Source organism: Syngnathus scovelli, chromosome 3 (assembly GCF_024217435.2).
Source record: "Syngnathus scovelli strain Florida chromosome 3, RoL_Ssco_1.2, whole genome shotgun sequence".
In the NCBI taxonomy this organism is placed as follows: Eukaryota; Metazoa; Chordata; class Actinopteri; order Syngnathiformes; family Syngnathidae; genus Syngnathus; species Syngnathus scovelli.
The window spans coordinates 3,298,608-3,319,261 of NC_090849.1; the positions used below are offsets into that span (position 1 = coordinate 3,298,608).

At 44.0% G+C, this 20,654-nt stretch overlaps 1 protein-coding gene and 2 long non-coding RNA genes across 4 annotated transcripts; 2 read left to right on the plus strand and 1 right to left on the minus strand.

Moving 5' to 3' along the window:
• Window positions 1-1,750: 1,750 nt before the first annotated feature.
• On the minus strand, window positions 1,751-15,514 carry LOC137840152 (uncharacterized). Its single transcript, XR_011086624.1, has 4 exons — window positions 15,390-15,514; window positions 2,327-2,392; window positions 2,051-2,247; window positions 1,751-1,969 (listed from the first exon to the last, which is right to left on the minus strand). It is a non-coding gene; the product is annotated as an uncharacterized lncRNA (long non-coding RNA).
• On the plus strand, window positions 6,361-14,403 carry LOC125993624 (uncharacterized). 2 transcript variants are annotated; one of them, XR_007490350.2, is made up of 3 exons: window positions 6,361-7,330; window positions 7,641-12,745; window positions 13,056-14,403. XR_007490350.2 is itself a non-coding variant. In XM_049762324.2 (2 exons), exon 2 carries the CDS (start codon window positions 7,922-7,924, stop codon window positions 12,467-12,469), a length of 4,548 nt encoding a protein of 1,515 aa, XP_049618281.1. In that variant the 5' UTR covers window positions 6,361-7,330; window positions 7,641-7,921; the 3' UTR covers window positions 12,470-13,038. The 2 variants fall into 2 exon arrangements, 1 of the variants encoding a protein (XP_049618281.1); XM_049762324.2 differs by lacking the exon at window positions 13,056-14,403 and having other exon boundaries at window positions 7,641-13,038.
• Window positions 15,477-20,654, plus strand: LOC125993635 (uncharacterized). Its single transcript, XR_011086623.1, has 2 exons — window positions 15,477-16,040; window positions 16,796-20,654. It is a non-coding gene; the product is annotated as an uncharacterized lncRNA (long non-coding RNA).

Here is a 20,654-nt window from a genome sequence, read left to right on the forward strand (position 1 = left end):
TGTTGAATGTACAAGCTATTACTACTGCCAGCCCAAAATCTAGTTGGTGCATGTTCCATGTCTTTCTCGATTAGTGGGTCAGTGACTTGAATAAACCAGTATTCTATGACACAGGCCGGCTGATAGCGCTTGTTTGACATGCTTGGACTGAGAGAAGGCCAAGATGTGTTCTTCCCAGCAGCCCTTATACCACTTATTTCTCTTGTTCTTTAATTTTTGTTCATATTTGTAATGATCTCTGAACAATGCCGAAGCCTCCAAGGCCTCAAAGCAGCTGCCATCGTCTTTATTAAGATCCAGCTGACCTGTTTCCACATTGGTAAGTAGAACATTATTTGTTACTAGTACTCTAATAGGGAATAGTTTACCTCATAGATGGGGGCTGGGTAATAAACTAGAAACAGCTATCCATCCATCGATTATGTGTTCCGCTTGTCCCGACGGGGGTTACGGGCATGCTGAAACCTATCCCACCCATCATCGGGCAGTTGGCGATAGTTTGATAAGTATTTGAAGAAGTAATACTGTAATGGAAAAAAAAAAAAACCTGAAAAATAAATACTGTTACTTAAAACTTTTAAACACAAGACTGAAGACCTCTGTAAAGGTAAATAAAAATCTGGTAATTAACAGTGCACAAATGTATAGAAATTACACATAAATGTAAAATGTGTATGATTCCTCGACTATCTCCACGAAGTGTTACGGAAATGTTTGTAGTTTTTACATAAACAATCAAAAAATAAATGTGAACTTTTAGAGTGTATCTTCAGTGCATTGTAACATTTGAAACAATTTTTAGCAAATATCAACCTTGTAAAATACCACTGACACTCCTCACATAACTATCCTGATTACCCTTGCGTCTAAATAGGTTGTAAATGTGATGATGGAGGTTAATCAGGAAATGCTGACCTGTAAACTTCTTCATACATTTTAAAGGAGAGGTCAATTTATTTGCTTATCCGGATATGCATGCATGCCTGACAAAATGCCAACAAATAATCTGTGAGGCCTTGATGTTCCATTAAAAGATCGATTCAACCTGTTTAAAATCGGGCTGCTCAGGGACCATGTAAAGGTCAGTATTTGTTAGTCCATTGACAGAGTGATTAATAAATCAATAAACGCTAGAGAAAGATCCAGTAAATCAAACAATTCCAGAGAGACTTGTGACTTAGCTTAATAGAGCTGAATGAAAGTGACTTCTGCTATATTTTGCTTATTTGTATGGATACTGCTATTTATACCCGAGGGCTACTGGAAGTCACAAATCGTCATTTTTGCCTGTGTGTGCGTGTATGTGTGCGTATGTGTGTGTGTGTGTGTGTGTTTGTGTGTGTTTTAGCAATTCCAAATAAAAATATTCTGTACAAGTTGGCGCAGTACCATCACAAATGCAAAATGTACAATTTTATAAATCACCATGGTCATTTAGTGAGGTGTGTGGGTGCAGTTATGAATTTAGTTCATGCCAATACAAGAAGAGGATGCCAAGATTCAGGTTTATAATGAAAGAGTCTATCAGTTGCATTGGTTTAACTAGGGCTCAACCAAAAGCCACCAAGACAAAATATGTTGTTGCTACCTACAGCTACCTACTGCTACCTTGACATATGTACATAAATAGATTGTGGAACATCAGAAACTCATCAGGGCAAAACATATATAATGCATTTAGTCATTTATTGGACAAAATAGATGGATGCACACAGTAAAAGGTTAATTGACAACCTTTTAAAATGACATATTTCAATTTACTGTAAATGTGACATTGTGGTCATTGGTAAATTAACAGTCAATTGTGTGCTGGTTAATGAGCAGTATAACACACACAGTTGACCCCATTCCATGTGCTTGCCCCATTATCTACAACAAAAGGTGTTTATTGCTTTTAATAGGTGATAATGTTGACATATTGTAATTATGGAGATGCTTTCAGAGGGAAGAAGGTGAAAACAAGAGTAACCTAGGAAAGAACATACTGTCATGTAAATAGCGTCCAGAGGGAGGCAGTAGCACCTCAACTGTCATTTTAGGTATAACTTACCACTTGAAAGGATCTGCATACTGAGCATTCATGTTTATTTTTCAGTCCATTTTGTCTGTGTAAACAAACAACACAATGGCTCTGTAGCGCCACCTAGAGTGGAAAACTAAAACCCAATCCTGGTTCTTTCTTCCTAGACCGATGGAAATTAGCAGGCCTGTGTAGCACCCCAAGACGAACAAAAAAATTATTGCAGCCTATAATGAACAGGAAAAGAGTTATGCATTTTTGAATGTCAAACACTGGGCAATTTTTGCACATTTGCATAGGTCATACTTTTGTATCCTTGTCCTGGAGGATTCATCCGATTGACTTCAAACTTGGGTTAGACCATCTTTAAATCTGGGAAAACAATTGGGAATTTTTTTTTCGAGTTTTCAAAGTACCATCTTATGGTCAGACTGGTTGTTTCTTCATGCGTCAGCTGCTATACAGTTTCTGGTGTTTTATGCTTTGTATTTATGTGTTTATTCAGTCATAAATCCTGATTACTGATGTCTCACAGTATGTACAGTGTGCACAATTAATAGACAAATTGTATTTTGAGGATTATTATTTTTTTGGAACAACTACAGTGCTCTCTGTCAACCAAAATGTTAATAAACCCCAAACTTGAATGTTTGAGAGTGAAAGTGAGATTCTGGCTTTCTTGGGAAATTTCTGCGTGCACAATTATTAGGCAACTATTAGTGTGCAGTATTATTATGCAACTAAAATGAAAATGGAAATTTTTCCATCTCACTTTTCAGAGGGTTTTTTTTGGGCCCATTTTACCTGAGGAAAACAAGCTGCCTAATAATTATACGCACTGTGTATAAAGTGTTGATCTCCTTAGGTCCTAACATCCCTCATTATTTAAATACACATCACTTCATATGCTTGTATCGCGTAAGCATTCAAGCTTATACAGCATGGAGTAGGAAACTATGCATACAAATTATCAAATGGTAAAAATACACACTTGCCTAATAATTGTGCATAGTGTATTACAGCCTGAATTTCTTTGAAGAGTGTACAAGAAATGCAGCTTGCATCAGCATTCTTGGTAAGTTTATAAATGAGAGTACAACTTAAATTGAGGGCGATACTGTAGCCTTGACATTTTTAGCTATAAAGGTTTAGTGTATTTTAAAATGGAGTAAAAAAGTATTGTTCACTTTATGCACACTTGCAATAATAAAATGCAAATATTTACACAGACAAAATTAAATGCTAGACATATTTTACTCTTCTCAGCCATCAACTACTAAGCTTTTTTGGTAAAGTACAGATGAGCAACATTTTGGAAAAAGCAATGTGATAAAGTACATTAAAATACAGGCAAACACATGTGTTAGGGTTTTCCAGGTTATCTTTATCGTAGGATTATGTTGGAATGTAGACTATAATGATTAACCAATCTTGTCTTGCTCTCACAACGCAGTAAAATAAAGTGGTTGCTTCCTCTGCTTGATTGACCAGCTGCAGAGGAAGCAATCAAAGTTGTTCTGTTTCCCACAACATCGTAAAACACCCCCTGCTCTGATCTTACCAGAGGCCGGGGGTTCACCAAACCTGTCAACTCTCAACCCCCACTCTGTTTCTCTTAATAAATATGCCCTTGCAGGGTGGAGAGTTCAGACCTCCATTCGATCATCGCTGCACACACAGCGACGAATGGACTCTCCACCTGCAGGTGCCAAAAAGGACTTGCTTGTCTCCCGTGTGGTTTTGCTGTGCAAGGCACGGGCCAATCTGTCCGATGTTTGATAGTCGTAGTACAGTTTGCAGTACAGTTTGCTTCTCAGGTGCGCAAATCCCTGAATGGTAACCAAAAACTAAGCACGGCAAGCGGCCACTTCGGGTGATCGAGGCACAGTGCTCCCACTCAGAACTCTGTGCGACTTTGTAAGCCAGCCAGGGTGAATGCCTGAGCTGGGTGACCAGAGAATAAGCAAAGTAAGCAGCGTCCTCCTCCAACTATAGCAGGCATGTCAAACTCAGTTTGGCTCTGGGGCCGCATCCAGACTTTCTGCTCTCAGGCGGGCCGGATCAGTAAAAGAATGTCAACTCCAAATATTTAGCTTTGTTTTTCAGTACTATGTTTTATCATTCAGTCTACATTTGTATCCTACCCTACATGTTATAATCACGGATAAGGGATCTTTTCTAAACACAACACATTCATTCACAAACAATGGGGGAAAAAAGATTTTCATGTTTGGCGGTGAATGTGTTAACAACTGGTTTATTTTAACATTTGAGTGAATGCAGTTTTATACTTGAACCAACTCACCACACTAAACAAACTCAAGTGGGAGCAATGACAAAAAGGTTTTCACCTACTTGTCATACTGCTTTGAAATACATACAAAAAGAAAAACAAAAGAAAATAAATACATTTACTAAAAAATTATGAGTGCAAACAAATTTCGTGTAAACACACTTTTTTCTCCTTCTCTCACTGCACTTCTGCTGTCTACTTGCTGCTGCTGGATCCTGAAACTTGGCATTTTTTTTGCCTTCACAAGTGCATCGATGTTAGGTGTCAAATCCTGAGTAGCAGCACATTTAACAATGCCATTCAAGTGTTTATTTTTTAACCTTGAGCGCTGCTTTGTTTTATTATTGCTCATGACAGAAAACACCTGTTCACAAAGATAAGTAGTCCCAAACATGGATAGAACCTTTGCAGCCATGGCTGTTAATTTGGTGTAACCTGGCACGCCATATTGATAAAACCTATCCAATCCCACGGACCCAAATTCATCCCTCATAGCGGAATCGCAATGCAAGTCAATAGGCTCGAGTTGAATGTCAGCTGGCATATCAGAAGGCTTCACTGTGAATGGCGAGCGAAAAAAGCCAAATTTGTACCAAAGTTCACCTAATACCTGAAACCTCTGCTCAAACTATCTCAGCAAATCTGTTATGTTGACTTTATACTTATCCAAATCGTTATCGGGACGATCCGGTGCCTTCAGACGCACAGCTGTGAGACAAGAGAAATGTGCAGTGTCACCGTTGGATAGCTGAGTCTCCCACAGTGACAACTTCATCTTGAACGCACTTATGCTGTCATAATATTTGGTGACAACTCTGTTACGACCCTGCAATGTAGTGTTAAGTGCATTCAAGTGTTGTGCACTGTCAACCAAAAACGCAAGATCCTGCACCCATTTCTTGCATTTAAGTTCCTTTACTGGGCGTCCCTTCTTCTCCATGAACTGTTCAATTCCTCCTCGTAGCTCAAAGAAGCGCTTGAGTACTGCACCTCTGCTTAACCACTGCACGTTAGTGTGGTATGGTTGGCCAGCATGGATGTCATTATCACTGAGAAATGCGTCAAACTGACGGTGATTTAGAGCGTGCGCTCTGATGAAATTGACAGTTTTCACAACCATGGTCCATTTGGAGTGTTTTGCAACGTAACGTCTCTTGATCCAAAATACAATGAAAAGCCCGAAACTCTTATCCTTCATTTGCGGTTTGTACTTTGTCACGGAATTTTGTGACAACGCCTGCCTTTCTCCCGACCATTGATGGCGCACCGTCGGTAGCCAGGCTCTCGGCACCGGACCAGTCCGCTCCCACCTTGTCCAGCGCTCGAACGAGAGCGCTGAAAATGTCATCTGCTGTTGTTGTGTCATTCATGGGCACCAATTCAAGCAGCTCCTCGGTGATGGTCAAAATTTTATCAACACCTCTAATGAATATGGCCAGTTGAGTGGCATCAGTGCTCTCATCTATTGCAATTGAAAATGCGATAAATGACTTGATTTTCTCTTCCAGTTGGCTAGTCAAGTCACTTGAGAGTTCTGTCACCCGATCTGCAACAGTGTTCCTTGTTACACTAATATTGGCAAAGCCAGGTCGCTTTTCAGGGCACGTGACTTCTGCAGCCTTCAGCATGCATGTTTATACAAACTTTCCATCAGAAAATGGCTTGGATGCCTGCACTAGCTTGTTGGCAATAATGTAGCTGTCTCTTACAGCCCTATCAGCGATATCGCTGCACGTAAAAGTAAACTGCTGTTTCTTCAGACCAGCGACCAATTTTTTTATCTCGTCTTTCCTTATTTGTCCTTTCAAGTGGTCATACTTGTGTTTATGATGAGTCTCATAGTGGCGCCGTAAATTAAACTCTGTGAACACTGCAACTTGCTGATTACATACCAAGCACACTGGTTTTGCATTCACGTCTGTAAATAAATACTTTTCAGTCCATTTTTCCTGGAAAACTCTGCACTCCGTGTCCACTTTTCTTTTTTTTGACAGGGCCACTTTGGGAAGGGTGTGTTGACCGATAAGTTGTGGTGAATGGTGAAGCAAGATCGTCGGTTTATTTTTACGTGGACACAGACTTGCAATGGTACGGACATGTAGTGAGGAAGGACGAGAACGACTGGGTGAAGAAAGTTATGTCGTATAACGTAGAGGGAACAAGACCCAGTGGCCGACCTAAAAAGACCTGGCAGACGACCGTGTCAGCCGACATGAAGGCACTCGGCATCAACCAGGAGATGGCCATGGACCGTTCCCGGTGGAAGAAAGCCATATCAAGAACCCAGTTCAACCCAGCGGTGCCTGGAAAACGGACTTTAAACCAATGATGATGATGATGATGATGATGATGATGATGACACCATTGCGAATGTTTATTACCTGTGACTAACTCGTGTCAGTGCCGCATGCTGGACGTGAGCGCCTTTACATATTTACTGCCCTCTAGAGGCCGGAGGGAGCATTTGTTTTGTATTTATTTTAAAAAATCACAACCTTTGAAAGAAATGAGCTAGAGACTTGCTTTTTTTCCCCCACATACTCAGAAATTTATGGCGGGCCGGATTAAATCATCCAACGGGCCGAGGTCGGCCTGCGAGCCGTGCGTTTGACATGCCTGAACTATGGGCTTGCTCCCACCACACCAACCCACAGGCAGCTGTGACACGCCGTCAGAGAAGCCCCCAAGGCTGACCTTGCACCGGCGTTCGGGCAGGTGGCTCCTTCGGGCCGTATTTTGCTCTCAAGCCACGGGCGAGTGCACCAGCACTGCCCCCTCTCCCACCTGGTACACCCACTTGACAGTGAGTGTTGAGACGAGTTGCAAGCCGCACCCTCTCTGCCTGGGTGTGTCTCAGCCACACCCAAGGAGGCAGGCTGTTGAGAGCACCAGGTGGGGTTAATTAAGAGGGAGAGTGTTGGAGCTCACGGTAACCTGCCATGATTTAGACAAGGCAGCATTTCCAAAGGGCAGGACTGCAGCGGAAAGCTTGGAAAACGAAGCAAAAGAAGGAGCCGGTGAGCTTTGGACATTTAAATATGGGGCTACAGCTCACATCTTGGTGTCTTAAGAAATTAATATGTAAAATTGATATGGGTTATGGTTATGCTCAGCATTGTAGTGAAATTGTGGTAAATTATGTGATGTATTCTAAAAAAGTAAAAGCTAAAAAAGAAATCGGGAAAAATGTTTGTATGTACTTACCAAGGTTGAAAGCTGTTTGGCTAAGTCATCCTGACTTAGTATTTAAAACCTAAGTATTTGATTTTGGATTGTATTGCTTAATTATGGTTTAGAGCTTGACCATCTATTTGTGTTTATTTTAAGGTTTTTCACCTGTGTCAGCTGTGTTGCAAATAAACCAAAGACAAGGAAAAAAAACCCAGTCATGATCACTGAGTGAAGTCCAGTTCAAATCCTTTTGTCCAAGCGCCTTTCAAGTGGGGAGCTGCAGTGTAACCCCACAAAAGTGTGGGCCACTTGACAGTGAAAAACCGGTGTGAAGACCGGAGTATCCTGAACAGCAACTGACCAGGCCTGGAAATCCAGAGGCCTGGTAACACGCTGAGAATCAGCTCACGCCAATTGAATCCTGGTGGGAAGGAAAGATGGCCGACTCACAGTCATTGGAGCAGCTCAAAGCCAAGAGGACGTCTGCAAAGCGGCAATTCTCTAGGCTGGCCAACAACATTGTCCGGATGCATGCCATAATGTCTGAAGAGGAGCTCAGAGACAGTTTCAAGACCCTTATAATTGAGTCCAGCAAAGTCATGGAAGCAAATGAGGATGTGGAAACCCAGTACCTTGCAGAGATGGAGCTGGAGGAGGACCCCGATGAAGTTCCCAGTTTGAGCGAACAGCAAAAGGCCGATATTGTGAAAACTGCGGACGGGTGTGAGATGAAACTGAAAGAGCTGAAGGACCTCATTCAAAGGACACTCTGGGCTAACTTCGGAGAAGAGGAAGTGACGATGGCAGTAGAGGCTGCAGAGAAGAAAGTAAAGACTGTGATGTCCCTTGAACCTGATGGAAGTAAAGAGGCCTTTGACTTTCTGTTTGATTACATGGAAAGATTGATTAAGAGAGCAAAGGAGCTGCACACACAGTGGAAGTGTTGGGCCCCTCCCGCCGAGCAGAAAGACTTCCAATTGCGTGTGAGGGAGCTTGAAAGCGTCATTCCCAAGTTAATGTCCAGAAAAGCATGGTTCATTGGAGCAAAAGCTAAAGAAGATGTTGAAAGAAGTGTAAGTGCGGCTTCCATCAGCTACCCAACAGCCATTAGGCTAAAGCCAACCCCCCTCCCCAAGTTCACTGGCATCAGGCGAGACTTTCATCGCTGGAAAAGAGACTGGGAGGCCCTTCAGAGGCAAGGAGAGCCCACTGGGTCAAAAGAAGTTAAAAAGTTCCAGCTCCTTGACAGTTTGGATGAGAAAATAATGAGAGATCTTCGGCTGATGACCTATAACACAGCAGACGACATCTTTCGGGTCCTGGAGAACCGGTTTGGAAGTCAAACAGCGATCGCCATTGAAATAGTGGAGGAGATCCAGAGACTTCCAGCTGTTAGAGGCCACCAGCCCAAGAAAGTTGTTGAGCTCATCCAAGCTGTTGGAAAAGCCCTTCAAGATCTGAGTGACCTTGGTGAAACTGATGCTTTAAAGAATCCTCTGGTTACAAAGTCAATAGAAAGCAAGCTTCCTGATGCATTGAAGAAAGAGTGGCTTCTCTATGCAGCTGGGAGAAGTTGTCCTGATCCAGAGAAGCGGTTTGACAGTCTTCTGACCTTCCTCAAGAGTCAAGAAACCATTTATGAACAGCTGGACCAGTTGAGGGATGAAGAGCCATCATCCAGGAGAGAGCGGCCTGAGCAAAGGCAAGCCAGAACTAGAGCCTCAAGCCAGTCAAGTAGCCACCTCTCAGGATGCATCATCTGTGGGGACAGTAAGCATAAGAGGAAGCTGTATTTCTGCAAGAAGTTCCGGGTGCTCAGGCTCACAGAGAAAAAGGAGGCAGTGCGGAAATTGGGCGCCTGCTGGAAATGCCTAGAGATCCATGATGGTGATAATCACTGCAGGACAACATTCCTGTGTAAAAATCCTGAGTGCGAGGATCAACGAGAGCATCATTTCTACCTGTGTCCCAATGCTGAACCATCCAGAGGCAGCATGGCCCAAAGGAGGAGCAAAGGCAGCACAGTGGGAGGTGGCGAGAAGGGTTACACCGAGGCCCAAGAAGAATTCTTCAAAAAGCTCTCACCTGAATTAGTCCAACAGTGCCTGGACGCATTCTGCAACACAGTAGCAAGAACCTCCCACGCTGCGAAGATGCACTCAAGTCTCCTGGCAGAGAGCGGCCTAGTGGAGTGGCCGGTCATCATGATGCTGCTGGAGGTAACTGCCAATGCTGGGCAGAAAATTGGGACTTTGATCGACCTAGCATCCGATACCAACTATATCACCCATGAAGCCGCAGGGCAGCTCAATCTTAGAAGTGAAGACGTCACGCTTGTGGTTCATGGCGTGGGAGGCATGAAAGTCTTGGTCAAAACCAAACGATACCTCCTAAAAATCCGTATCACCACCCCAAAAGGCACTCTCAAGTCCCACCAGCTAGTTTGTTACGGCTTAGACCGCATAGCAGACATCCACAGGCATGTGTCAGCCGGAAAACTGCAAAGGTTCTTCCCAGACATCCCACTTAGTGACCTGACAAGACCAAAAGTGATCCAGCTTCTTATAAGTCACAAAGAGGGGCAGCTGGCTCCACAGAAAATCCGCACGGTGGGGGACCTCGTGCTGTGGGACGGACCACTAGGGAAAACAGTTGCAGGCACCCATCCTGAGTTGTTTGAGGAGGTCACTGTCTCAGCCCGCACGTCAAGGACGCACTTTGCTAGATCTATGAGGACTGCTGCTGTGATGTATGAAGAACACACCTGCAAAGTCCCCATTCAACCTCAGAGATCCTGCGTCAAGCAGCTGCTGTGCGAAGTGAAAAACCAAGTGGAATTCTGGTTCGGAGACGTCAACCTCCGCAAGGACCGCTTTCTGAGAAAGCTCATTGACGAGTCGGATGACGGCTATGTTGATTTATCCGTGGTGGCGAGCTTCAATCGCATGAAGAAGCTGACGAGCGACACTAAACTGATCGCCCGGGCTCTGAAGAATTCTTCCGTACTGGAGGTGAATTTAGAGGGTGATAAAGTGAGACGGCAACTTCCCATCGGAGATGTTCCACCTGACGTGGACAGCCGCACAGTCTACGTGGAGCTCCTGCCCAAGGACGTGACTCACAGCTGGATCGAGAAGGTCTTCTCTAAATGCGGGACCGTCGTTTACGCCAGCATCCCCAGATACAAAACCACCAACGATCCCAAAGGCTTTGCCCTTGTGGAGTTCGAGAACCCAGAGCAAGCCCAAAAAGTCATTGAGATGCTCAATAACCCTCCTGAAGATGCTCCTAGGAAGCCGGGAATATTTCCCAAGACTAAGAAGGGGAAGCCCATCAAGATGACTGAAGACAATCCATCTTCAGGTGGCGGCGGGGAGGAAGAGAAGAAAAAGAAAAAGAAGAAGAAAAAGAAGCTGCTGCCAGAGGAGGCCAAAGTGGCGCCGATGGACGCCGAGCCGCCAGTTCTGCAGCAGCAACAGCAGAAGAAGAAAAAGAAGCAGCAGCAAGGCTCAGATGCCGCAAATCAGAAGACGACGGGTAAAATCTCGGGGAAGAAAAGACGCCGCTCGCGGGTGGTGGACGAATCGGAAGCGGCGCTGCCCGCCAAGATTAGGAAGCTCGAGGAGAACGATGAGGTCGAGTTTGAGAGCAATCCGCCACTAGAGGGCGAGCATGGGAAAGAAAACCAAGAAGGCGCGCTGGTCAATGCAAAAGAGAGTGCCGGGAAGATGCAGAAGAAAGTATTTACATCTGCACTCACAAGAGCTCAGGTGAATAAAGACCCACCAGATCTTGAGTGCCGGAGGCCACCTGCTGGCATTGCTGCCCGAAACCTGGTGGATGAAAGACGGTTCAGCAACCTGACCCGCCTGGTTAAGGTTGTCGCCCAGGTCTGGAGGGCAGCAAAGCATTTTGCAGCTCAAAGTAGGAGCCTGGAAACGCCAAAGTGGGAGGCAGCTCCATTTGAGTTCACAGCAGTTGACCTGTTTGGACCATATCAGGTCAAAGATGATGTGAGGAAAAGAGTCAGGTTGAAAGTTTGGGGAATTGTATTCTGCTGTATGGCCAGTAGAGCAATCCACACTGAGCTGGCCAACACCATGTCGACTGAAAGCTTCCTGATGGCTTATCAGAGATTTACAGCAATTCGAGGACATCCTAAGAAGATTTGGTCTGATCCAGGAACGAATTTCGTTGGAGCCAAACCTGTTCTGGAGGAGCTGTATCAATTTCTAGATGGGCTGGACAGATCTGTTATGGAGGAGACGTCAGCTCAAAATGGAACCAGCTGGCACTGGAAGATTCAGCCAGCGGATTCACCTCACCGAAACGGCGCTGCCGAAGCAGCTGTTCGGATTGTGAAAAAGGCATTCCAGAGCCTGGAGAGGGACTCGGGGAATCTTAGCTACAGCGAATTTCAGACGATCCTTCAGCTTGCTGCGAATCTTACAAATGAGCGCCCCATTGTTGCGAGGATGCAGAGCCATGAAGACACTGTGCAGTACATCACACCCAATGCACTCCTGTTGGGACGAGCATCAATGAGAGGTGACTGGAAAACATTCGACTTTGGAAGGTACCCTTATAAGAGACTGCAGGAAATGCAACATCAGGTTAACATATTCTGGAGGTCCTGGAGCCAACTCACCGGTCCTAATCTTTTTGTGAGGAGTAAATGGCACACCACACGGAGGAACGTCGCAGAAGGAGATATTGTTTGGCTGTGTGACCAAAATGCGTTGAGGGGCCACTTTAAGCTTGGGAGAGTCATCAGTGTCAACCCAGACTCCCGTGGCATCGTACGGGATGTGACACTCAGAGTTGTGAGAACCTCCTGCGCCCCTGAGATTAGACCCACAACATCAGCATCCAAGCATCCTACATCCTGCATCCAGAGGGATCATCAGTCCACAATTCTTCACCGGGATGTCCGACGACTGGTGGTTTTGCTACCAGTGGAAGAGCAGACAGAAAGCCCGAAATAGAAACCCTGACCACAAGTCATTGTCTGCGATCTTTCCAGCGGTTTCCGTGGGAAGATCGAGTGGGAGGTGTTGAGACGAGTTGCAAGCCGCACCCTCTCTGCCTGGGTGTGTCTCAGCCACACCCAAGGAGGCAGGCTGTTGAGAGCACCAGGTGGGGTTAATTAAGAGGGAGAGTGTTGGAGCTCACGGTAACCTGCCATGATTTAGACAAGGCAGCATTTCCAAAGGGCAGGACTGCAGCGGAAAGCTTGGAAAACGAAGCAAAAGAAGGAGCCGGTGAGCTTTGGACATTTAAATATGGGGCTACAGCTCACATCTTGGTGTCTTAAGAAATTAATATGTAAAATTGATATGGGTTATGGTTATGCTCAGCATTGTAGTGAAATTGTGGTAAATTATGTGATGTATTCTAAAAAAGTAAAAGCTAAAAAAGAAATCGGGAAAAATGTTTGTATGTACTTACCAAGGTTGAAAGCTGTTTGGCTAAGTCATCCTGACTTAGTATTTAAAACCTAAGTATTTGATTTTGGATTGTATTGCTTAATTATGGTTTAGAGCTTGACCATCTATTTGTGTTTATTTTAAGGTTTTTCACCTGTGTCAGCTGTGTTGCAAATAAACCAAAGACAAGGAAAAAAAACCCAGTCATGATCACTGAGTGAAGTCCAGTTCAAATCCTTTTGTCCAAGCGCCTTTCAAGTGGGGAGCTGCAGTGTAACCCCACAAAAGTGTGGGCCACTTGACAGTGAGGCTGAAAGTCCCCCTCATCCACCTTGCTACACAGTCCACCACCACATTACCACTGCCATCCCCTCCTTGCCCACCCACTGCGATGGAAGTTTAGTGAGGCCCTGCAAGCCTATGGTAGGCCTTACGGTTAAGCGCGTGTCTCAAAGATAGTCATGCAGTCTTAAGTACACGCGAATATGGAACCAAAACTCTGAATGACAGCAAGGGCTCATCATTGAAGTTTTCTTCACCTGGCTGTCGGCATTGTAAAAAGCAACCCTTGGGCTTGTTGGAAATCTGGAATATCCAACCAGTCTAGCGTGCACGTTATTATGTGTCATTTTAATCAAAGTGAGACGTGCATTTACTTTGGGGAATGTTGACTGATTTTCATCATTATTCATTGTAAATTCTTGGCCTCCCGCCGCACTATGCTGTTGCCGAAAACGAAACGTGGGGATCAGTCATGTAATGTCTAGACTCTAGACCAGAGGTGGGCACACTTTTTGACTTGCGGGTCGAATTTGGTTCTGAATTTAGACCGAGCCAAATTGTCCACTCTTTTTTTAAACACTCGGCACTCAGTGTCCACCGTTCTTTTCCTCGGGCCACCCATTTTAATGGAAGGATTCCAGGGGAAGGTTTGTGGGTGGCATTAGCGTAAAACTGTATCTGAAAGCTCAGCGCGCAAATTACGAGAATGTTGACGTCACAGCCCACACTTGAAATTCGTCACTGATGGAAATCGAGCGCAGAGTGCGCTGGGTCCGTACTACTTAGTACGTACACGCACTTATGACTGTGCACCGAGCTTTCTGACACGGCTTCCGGGAGTAAATGCGCGGGCGGGCGCTTCCCCATCTATTGGATAAACATGGTAATTGCAGGGAAAATTACCAAAAAAAAGTTTAATAATACAATTTATTCAGGTTTGGCGGGCCGGATTAAACAGCCCCGTGGGCTGGATGTGGCCCGCGGGCCGTAGTTTGCCCATGTCTGCTCTAGACTCTTGCTAATAGAACTCTAGACTCTAGAGTTCTACTAGTGGCTTGTACGATACAACCATTTAGTTTTGAAAGAAGGGGTTGTAGGAGTGGGAATAAATTCTAAACACACTTTTCCTACACACTATATCGAAAATATAAGGAACATATCTAATAAAATTTTGAATTTATCATTGATAGATTAATTGCCTAGTGGGGTGGCAAAACAATTTGTAGGGGAGGCAAGATCCTTGAACTTTGTTGAAGTTTTGTCATCTGGCCCCATGCCATATGGGAAGTTGTGTGCGTGTGTGCAACACTTGTTCCATAAACAGCTGTTCAACGACTAGCACTCCCCCTCCTCCTGCACATCCAGTGTGGAATCACAGCATGCTGGCTTTTCAGGTTTTGAGGTCCTGTGCTGCTGCTAAATGGCTGATCTGCTGATGGATTAGCAGCCTGAGATAGAAAGTGTGAATGCATTCATCCAGCTCATAGCAAGCCGCAAGAAAAGCTCCTCAAACCTAACCCCAATCCACCAACTATCTGATGGCTAAGGATTTGGGGTGGAAATATAATTCTGTTTTCAACTGTAGATTTGACATGATCCTGAAACCCACATTGGTTGGTGTTTCCTGGTGATGGTTTGAACTAGGATTCAGTTTGTTACTGTGAGAACATTTGAACAAAGAAAGCTTTAGTTACAGTACATGCTCAGGATAAAACGTCTGTGATGCTATTTTATATTGGAGATTAACATTTTACAGTAGCAGAATAACCTTAAAAAATATAAGACCTACGATCATGGCAGATCCAGTAAAACACGGCTGGCTGTCTTCTAAAGTATTTGTGCATCACAGTGTGATGAGGAAGTTTTTCTTTGAGCCTTCTGTCTGCCGTTCTTAATTTTTTACTATTAACAATTGCCCACCCAATACAAACTTATTGGGTATATGCTAACATATTTCCATGTATTGCTTATCCTGTTCAGGGTCAAGAGTGAGCTGGAGTCACTTAGTGATAAGCATGACAGTTCTTTTGAGTGAACTGGATCATAAGAGTCAATTTAAAAAATATATTTTTAGAATATTCGTTCACCGAATTGTTCACACGTCTTGCTGTTTAATGAACAAGAGAACAAGAAATAGTAAAAGAAAGAAACGTAAATTCCGAACTATAAGTCTCTACTTTTTGCTCAAGTTACGAACCCTGTGGCTTGAAGTCCCGTGCGGCGTATCGATTGATTTTTTTCTTGATTTTTGTGATGACTTGATCACTTTTATACACTCATAAAAAAGGCTGTGGACCGCTGTTGTGCGGCATTGCTTTGCTGGGCGGAGGGATTAATGACACGGTCACAGGGGAGAAGAGTGGTGTGTTGATCGCATGTCCATCCGCCAAGCAAATAGTCCCGTATAATTCACACAAAGAAGAGACAGAATGAGATCAAGACAGACATTACTGGAGAAAGGAAGCTTTTATACACAAACCCTCATTATGGGGGACAAAAGAAATGCATATGATGCCGCTTTTAAGTTAAAGGCAGTCGATTTGGCTCTTAACTAAGGAACTAGAGCCCTGTTACGTCACTCTTTTCTTTCTTTCCCGGTCACGTCTACTCTGGAGCTGTTCGTGTAGCTCGCTAGTTGAATGTAACTTAGCGCTTTGTGCATGAACAAAACAGAACCTCATCAAGGAAAATGCTAGAAGAAATGCATATAAGCAACAACAAACGAGAGACTGAGAAAGAGTGTGGCGAGTATATCTGACGGTATTCCAATCCAATACTGAGGAGGAAGACTTTGATGGTTTCAGTGCACAGGAGGAAGATGAAGACGGCTCTTTTTTTACTTTTACTGGTACGTTTTTTTTTTTTAACCAGCCCTTTTAGTGCTGTGCTACCATATTGCTGCTGTGTTACCGCTGCGTCTCAGTGACTTTTACTGCTATGTTTTTTTATTCCAGCCCTATTAGTGCTGTGTTACTTCCGTGTTGCTGCGGTATTTTGGCCTGCACAAACTTGGCCAATAAAGCTAATTCTTGATTCTTGTATAACTGTCACAGGCAGTGTTTGGAAATAAATGTTAAGGTATGTTATTAAAACTTTAAAAAGGCTTTCTGTGTACCGTCTTTCTTCGTAAATAACTCGTGTGCACACTTCCATTTTGCTGCGGTATTACTGCCGCATCACAGGCAGTGTTTAGAAAGACATGTTAAAGTATGTTATTAAAACTTTAAAAAGGCTTTCTGTGTACCGTCTTTCTTTGTAAATAACTCGTGTGCACATGCGGTTTATGAGAAAAAAAATCCTCGATTTTTTGCTGGTGCGGCTTATAATCAGGTGCGGTTTATAGTGCGGAAATTACAGTAATTTAAAATGAAATTTACTGAATAATCTTAAATCAAGAACTGGAAAAGTGAACATAAAAATATAAATTATACATCAACTTAGTAAACAATGGAAGTAATAAATAAAAAGATGAATAGTCTTAAAGACCCAAATCCAGTTAAAAACAAATAATTAGGCCTCATTTACAAATTATGTAGTGCAAAAGCATGTATACATCTGTCATTTAAAGTTTATTATAATAAATATTTTGTTTGTTTATTTCAGCTGCGATTGGCTGGCAACCAGTCCAGGGTGTCCCCCGCCTACTGCCTGATTGCAGCTGGGAAAAGGTTCCAGCATGCCCGCGACCCCTGTGGGGACAAGCTGTAAAGATAATGGATGGATGGATGGATGCATGTTTATTATGGCTTGTAAATAGTCACACTTCATCACCGTTTCAACACATGTTCTGCCAAAATGGGAAACGGAACGAAGCCGCCCCAATTCCAACAAAATATTTAGTTCACATAGCACATTAATATGCACTTCGATTTATTTTTGTTTTAATTGCCGACACAAGAATCTCAAAATTATATACTATAATAACAATAATAATAATAATAATAATAATAATAATAATAATAATAATAGATCGGTTTTATATAGTGCTTTTCTAAACACTCAAAGCCGCTTTACATAGAAAATTCACATACACACACACACACACACACACACACACACACACAGACACACACACACACACACACACACACACGAAAAGTTAGGGGTTATATGCAGAGTTGAAGAGGTGGTTCTTGAGATGGTGTTTAAAGGAGTGCAGGGAATCAGCATTACGGATGGTCAGGGGGAGAGAGTTCCAGAGAGTGGGGGCAGCAATGGCAAAGGCTCTATCCTCAATAGTCTGGTATTTGGTCGAGGTAATGGGGGTGCGCAAGTTGGCGTCAGCAGAGCGGAGTCGGCGGTTGGGGGTATAGCGGTGCAGGAGTTCAGATACTAGGTGGGGGGGGCAAGGTTGTTTAGAGCCTTATATGTGGTGACAAGAATCTTGAAATGTATGCGCTGTTTTATGGGGAGCCAGTGAAGATGACGGATGACAGGGGTGATGTGCTGTCTGCTGGGTGAGCGGGTGAGCAGTCGGGCAGCGGAGGTTTGAACATATTGCAGTTTGTGAAGGACAGTTGAGGGGAGACCGTACAGGATGCTGTTGCAGTAATCCAGTCTGGAGGTAATAAATGCATGAACTATGTCTCTGCTGCAGCGGTGGAGAGAAAGGGACGTAGGCGTGCAATGTTTCGTAGATGGAAGAAGGATGTTTTGGTGACGTGGTTGATATGTGGTTTGAAGCAGAGTGTGGGATCCATATAAAGTCCAAGATTTCTGACTAGAGGGGAGGGAGTGACAGAGTGGCCATCAAAGCAGAGTGTGAAGTTGTGGTAGGTGGGGAGGCTGGATTTAGGACCGAAGATGATGAATTCCGTTTTGTTACTGTTTAGTTTGAGAAAGTTTTGGGTCATCCAGTCTTTAATGTCTGTGAGGCAGCAAGTGAGGGCGGAGATAATGGCAGGGGAGATGGTTTTGGTGGAGATGTAGAGTTGAGTATCGTCAGCGTGACAGTCTTCTCTGCAGCAGTGGACTGCACTCAAGTTTGGAACAGAAGCCCCCATGCCAAAAAGGTGGATGTGGCAATTAACAACGCCCTCCGAACTATAACAGGATGCCTGAAACCCACCCCTGTGTCCCTCCTGCCTGTCTTCACGGGAATAGCGCCGGCCAACCTTCAGCGAGAGGCTGCCACCCTCGTTCTCGCCAGGAAGGCACATCCTGCACAACACTACAACAACTCCAGCTCCACCAAGCAGACTCAAGGCACGCCACCCCTACAACATGGCAACACAAGAGATGCTCAGTTCCATCCCCGAAGACATCTCCAGAGATGCCTGGCTGGCAGCAGCTTGGAAGCAGGAGTGGGAGGCAGCTGGCCCCTCCCTCATGCACCGTTATATCTGGGAACCAGGAGACGGCGCCATAGGAGGAGACGAAGTACCTCACCAGCAGTGGACCACACTGAACCGCTTAAGAACTGGTGTCGGGTGCTTCAACACGTCTATGCGGCAGTGGGGACTAACGGACAGTGCGGCATGTGAGTGCGGAGACCCCGAGCAGACAGCCGACCACATCATCAACACCTGCCCCCTATATAGACCACCCTCGGAGGCCGGCCTCTTTGACCTGGGACCAGAGATGCTGGCGTGGCTCCACGACACCAAGTTGGAGCATGTACAGAGTGAAAAGAATGGGGCCCAGAACTGATCCTTGAGGGACTCCGTGTGCAACAAGGGTGGTGTAGGATTTGTGTTGGTCAATGGAGATGTAGTGAAATCTGTCAGACAGGTAGGATTTGAACCAGGAGAGGGCGGTGTTGGTGATGCTGATGGATTCTAGGCGGTTGAGAAGAATGGAATGGTTTACTGTGTCGAAGGCAGCACTGAGGTCAAGGAGGAGAAGGATAGTGAGAGAACCAGAGTCTGAGGAAAGCAGATCATTAGTGACTTTCCGTAGGGCCGTTTTAATGCTGTGGTGTGTACGGAAACCTGATTGGAATGGTTCATACAGGTTATTTGAAAGGAGGTGGGTCTTGAGTTGAGATGTGACGGCTCTTTCCAGTAATTTTGATATAAATGTGAGATTAGAGTTGGGTCTGTAGTTGTTGGGGTCCTCAGGGTCAAGGCCGTGTTTTTTGATGGCTACAAGCTTAAGAGGTGAGGGGATTGTGCCAGAGGTGAGGCAGGAATTGATGATGTCTATGATGAGTGAGGCAATGCGGGTGAGGCAGTCTTTTGACAAACCTTTTGACTGACGGGCCGAATTAGGTTCTAAATTTAGACCGGGGGGCCGAACCAGGAGCAGATGGATGTAGTGTTTGTGTGAAGTAATAGAAATGACATGTAAAGGTCATTGCATAAAAGGTTTGTAGTTTTAGTAGGTAGTAAAGCATGGATATTTAAAAAAAGCTTTTTGAAAACAAATGCATTTATTAACAACATTAAAAAATATTTCACCAAAAAACTACAATCAGTGATTCTCATTATATACGACACTGTTATTATGAATAATAGTCTCCATCAATTCAGCACCTACAGGTCAGATTTATGAAATATGTTTATCCAATTAGGCGAAATCACATAAAACGGCAAACATTCTGACTAAATACATCATCTTGGAGAATCAGTGAAAGAATACATCTAAATAAAGTAATAAAGAAATCAATAGAATTGTTGGTCTCTCTTTTTTGCAAGTGTATCATGGTCTGGAAACATTCTTGCTTAGTTAGCTATCTAAAATGCTCTAGTATCTTTTTCTACAACCTTGTAAAACAAAACACTAAGACCCTCTGCACTAATTAACCAGTATGCAGAGGAGACCCCTGAAATCTGTTCACTCTCACCCCCACCCTGTTTTCTCTTAATGAATATTCCCGTGCAAGAGGTGAAAGGCAGATTGCTTTCAAGCACCTCTGTATCCTACAAGGTGATGAAGGCTTTCTCCACTTGCAAGTGTAAAAAGGGCAAACTGTCTCCAGTGTGGTTCTTGCAAAGAACGTAGTGTAAGGAACACTGTATCAAATCCTTTGCTGAGAATAAATATGAATCAACATACAAGTAGAGAGCTTTTCAAATAAACCTGCACTGTCGAGGTAAAAAGTCATTCAAGAAACATTTTTTTTCTGCCAAGAAAACCCTAAGCACCTACAATATTTAAAAACAACGAATGTCCATAGGGAAGGATATTAAAAAAAAAAAAAAAAAAAGACGCACAAAGTCTAGGTGACATCTGCTGGAGGGGCTGATGATCACTGGGAATGAAAGAGATTAGGGTAAAGCCTGAGTGGGGCTTTTACATTTGGTCAAATCCTGCTGTCATAATCTAATCTTGTCTGTCTCAATCCAATTTTTAATGCTGGTTTCACAGGATTAAAGTAGAGCAGTTTGCTTTGTAGGCCATTTGGGAGTGTAGCAACATCTGTTGCTGTTTGGTTAGAAGATGCGCAGGTCAAGAAAGATCAGAGCCAGAGAAAAACTCTGATGTTCACAGTAGCCAAGAGTGTCTTCATTACACAAGGATA

What these genes read in the sequence shown, in the direction of transcription:
- LOC125993624 (XM_049762324.2), top strand. Translation starts at nt 7,922, where the DNA reads ATGGCCGACTCACAGTCATTGGAGCAGCTCAAAGCCAAGAGGACGTCT.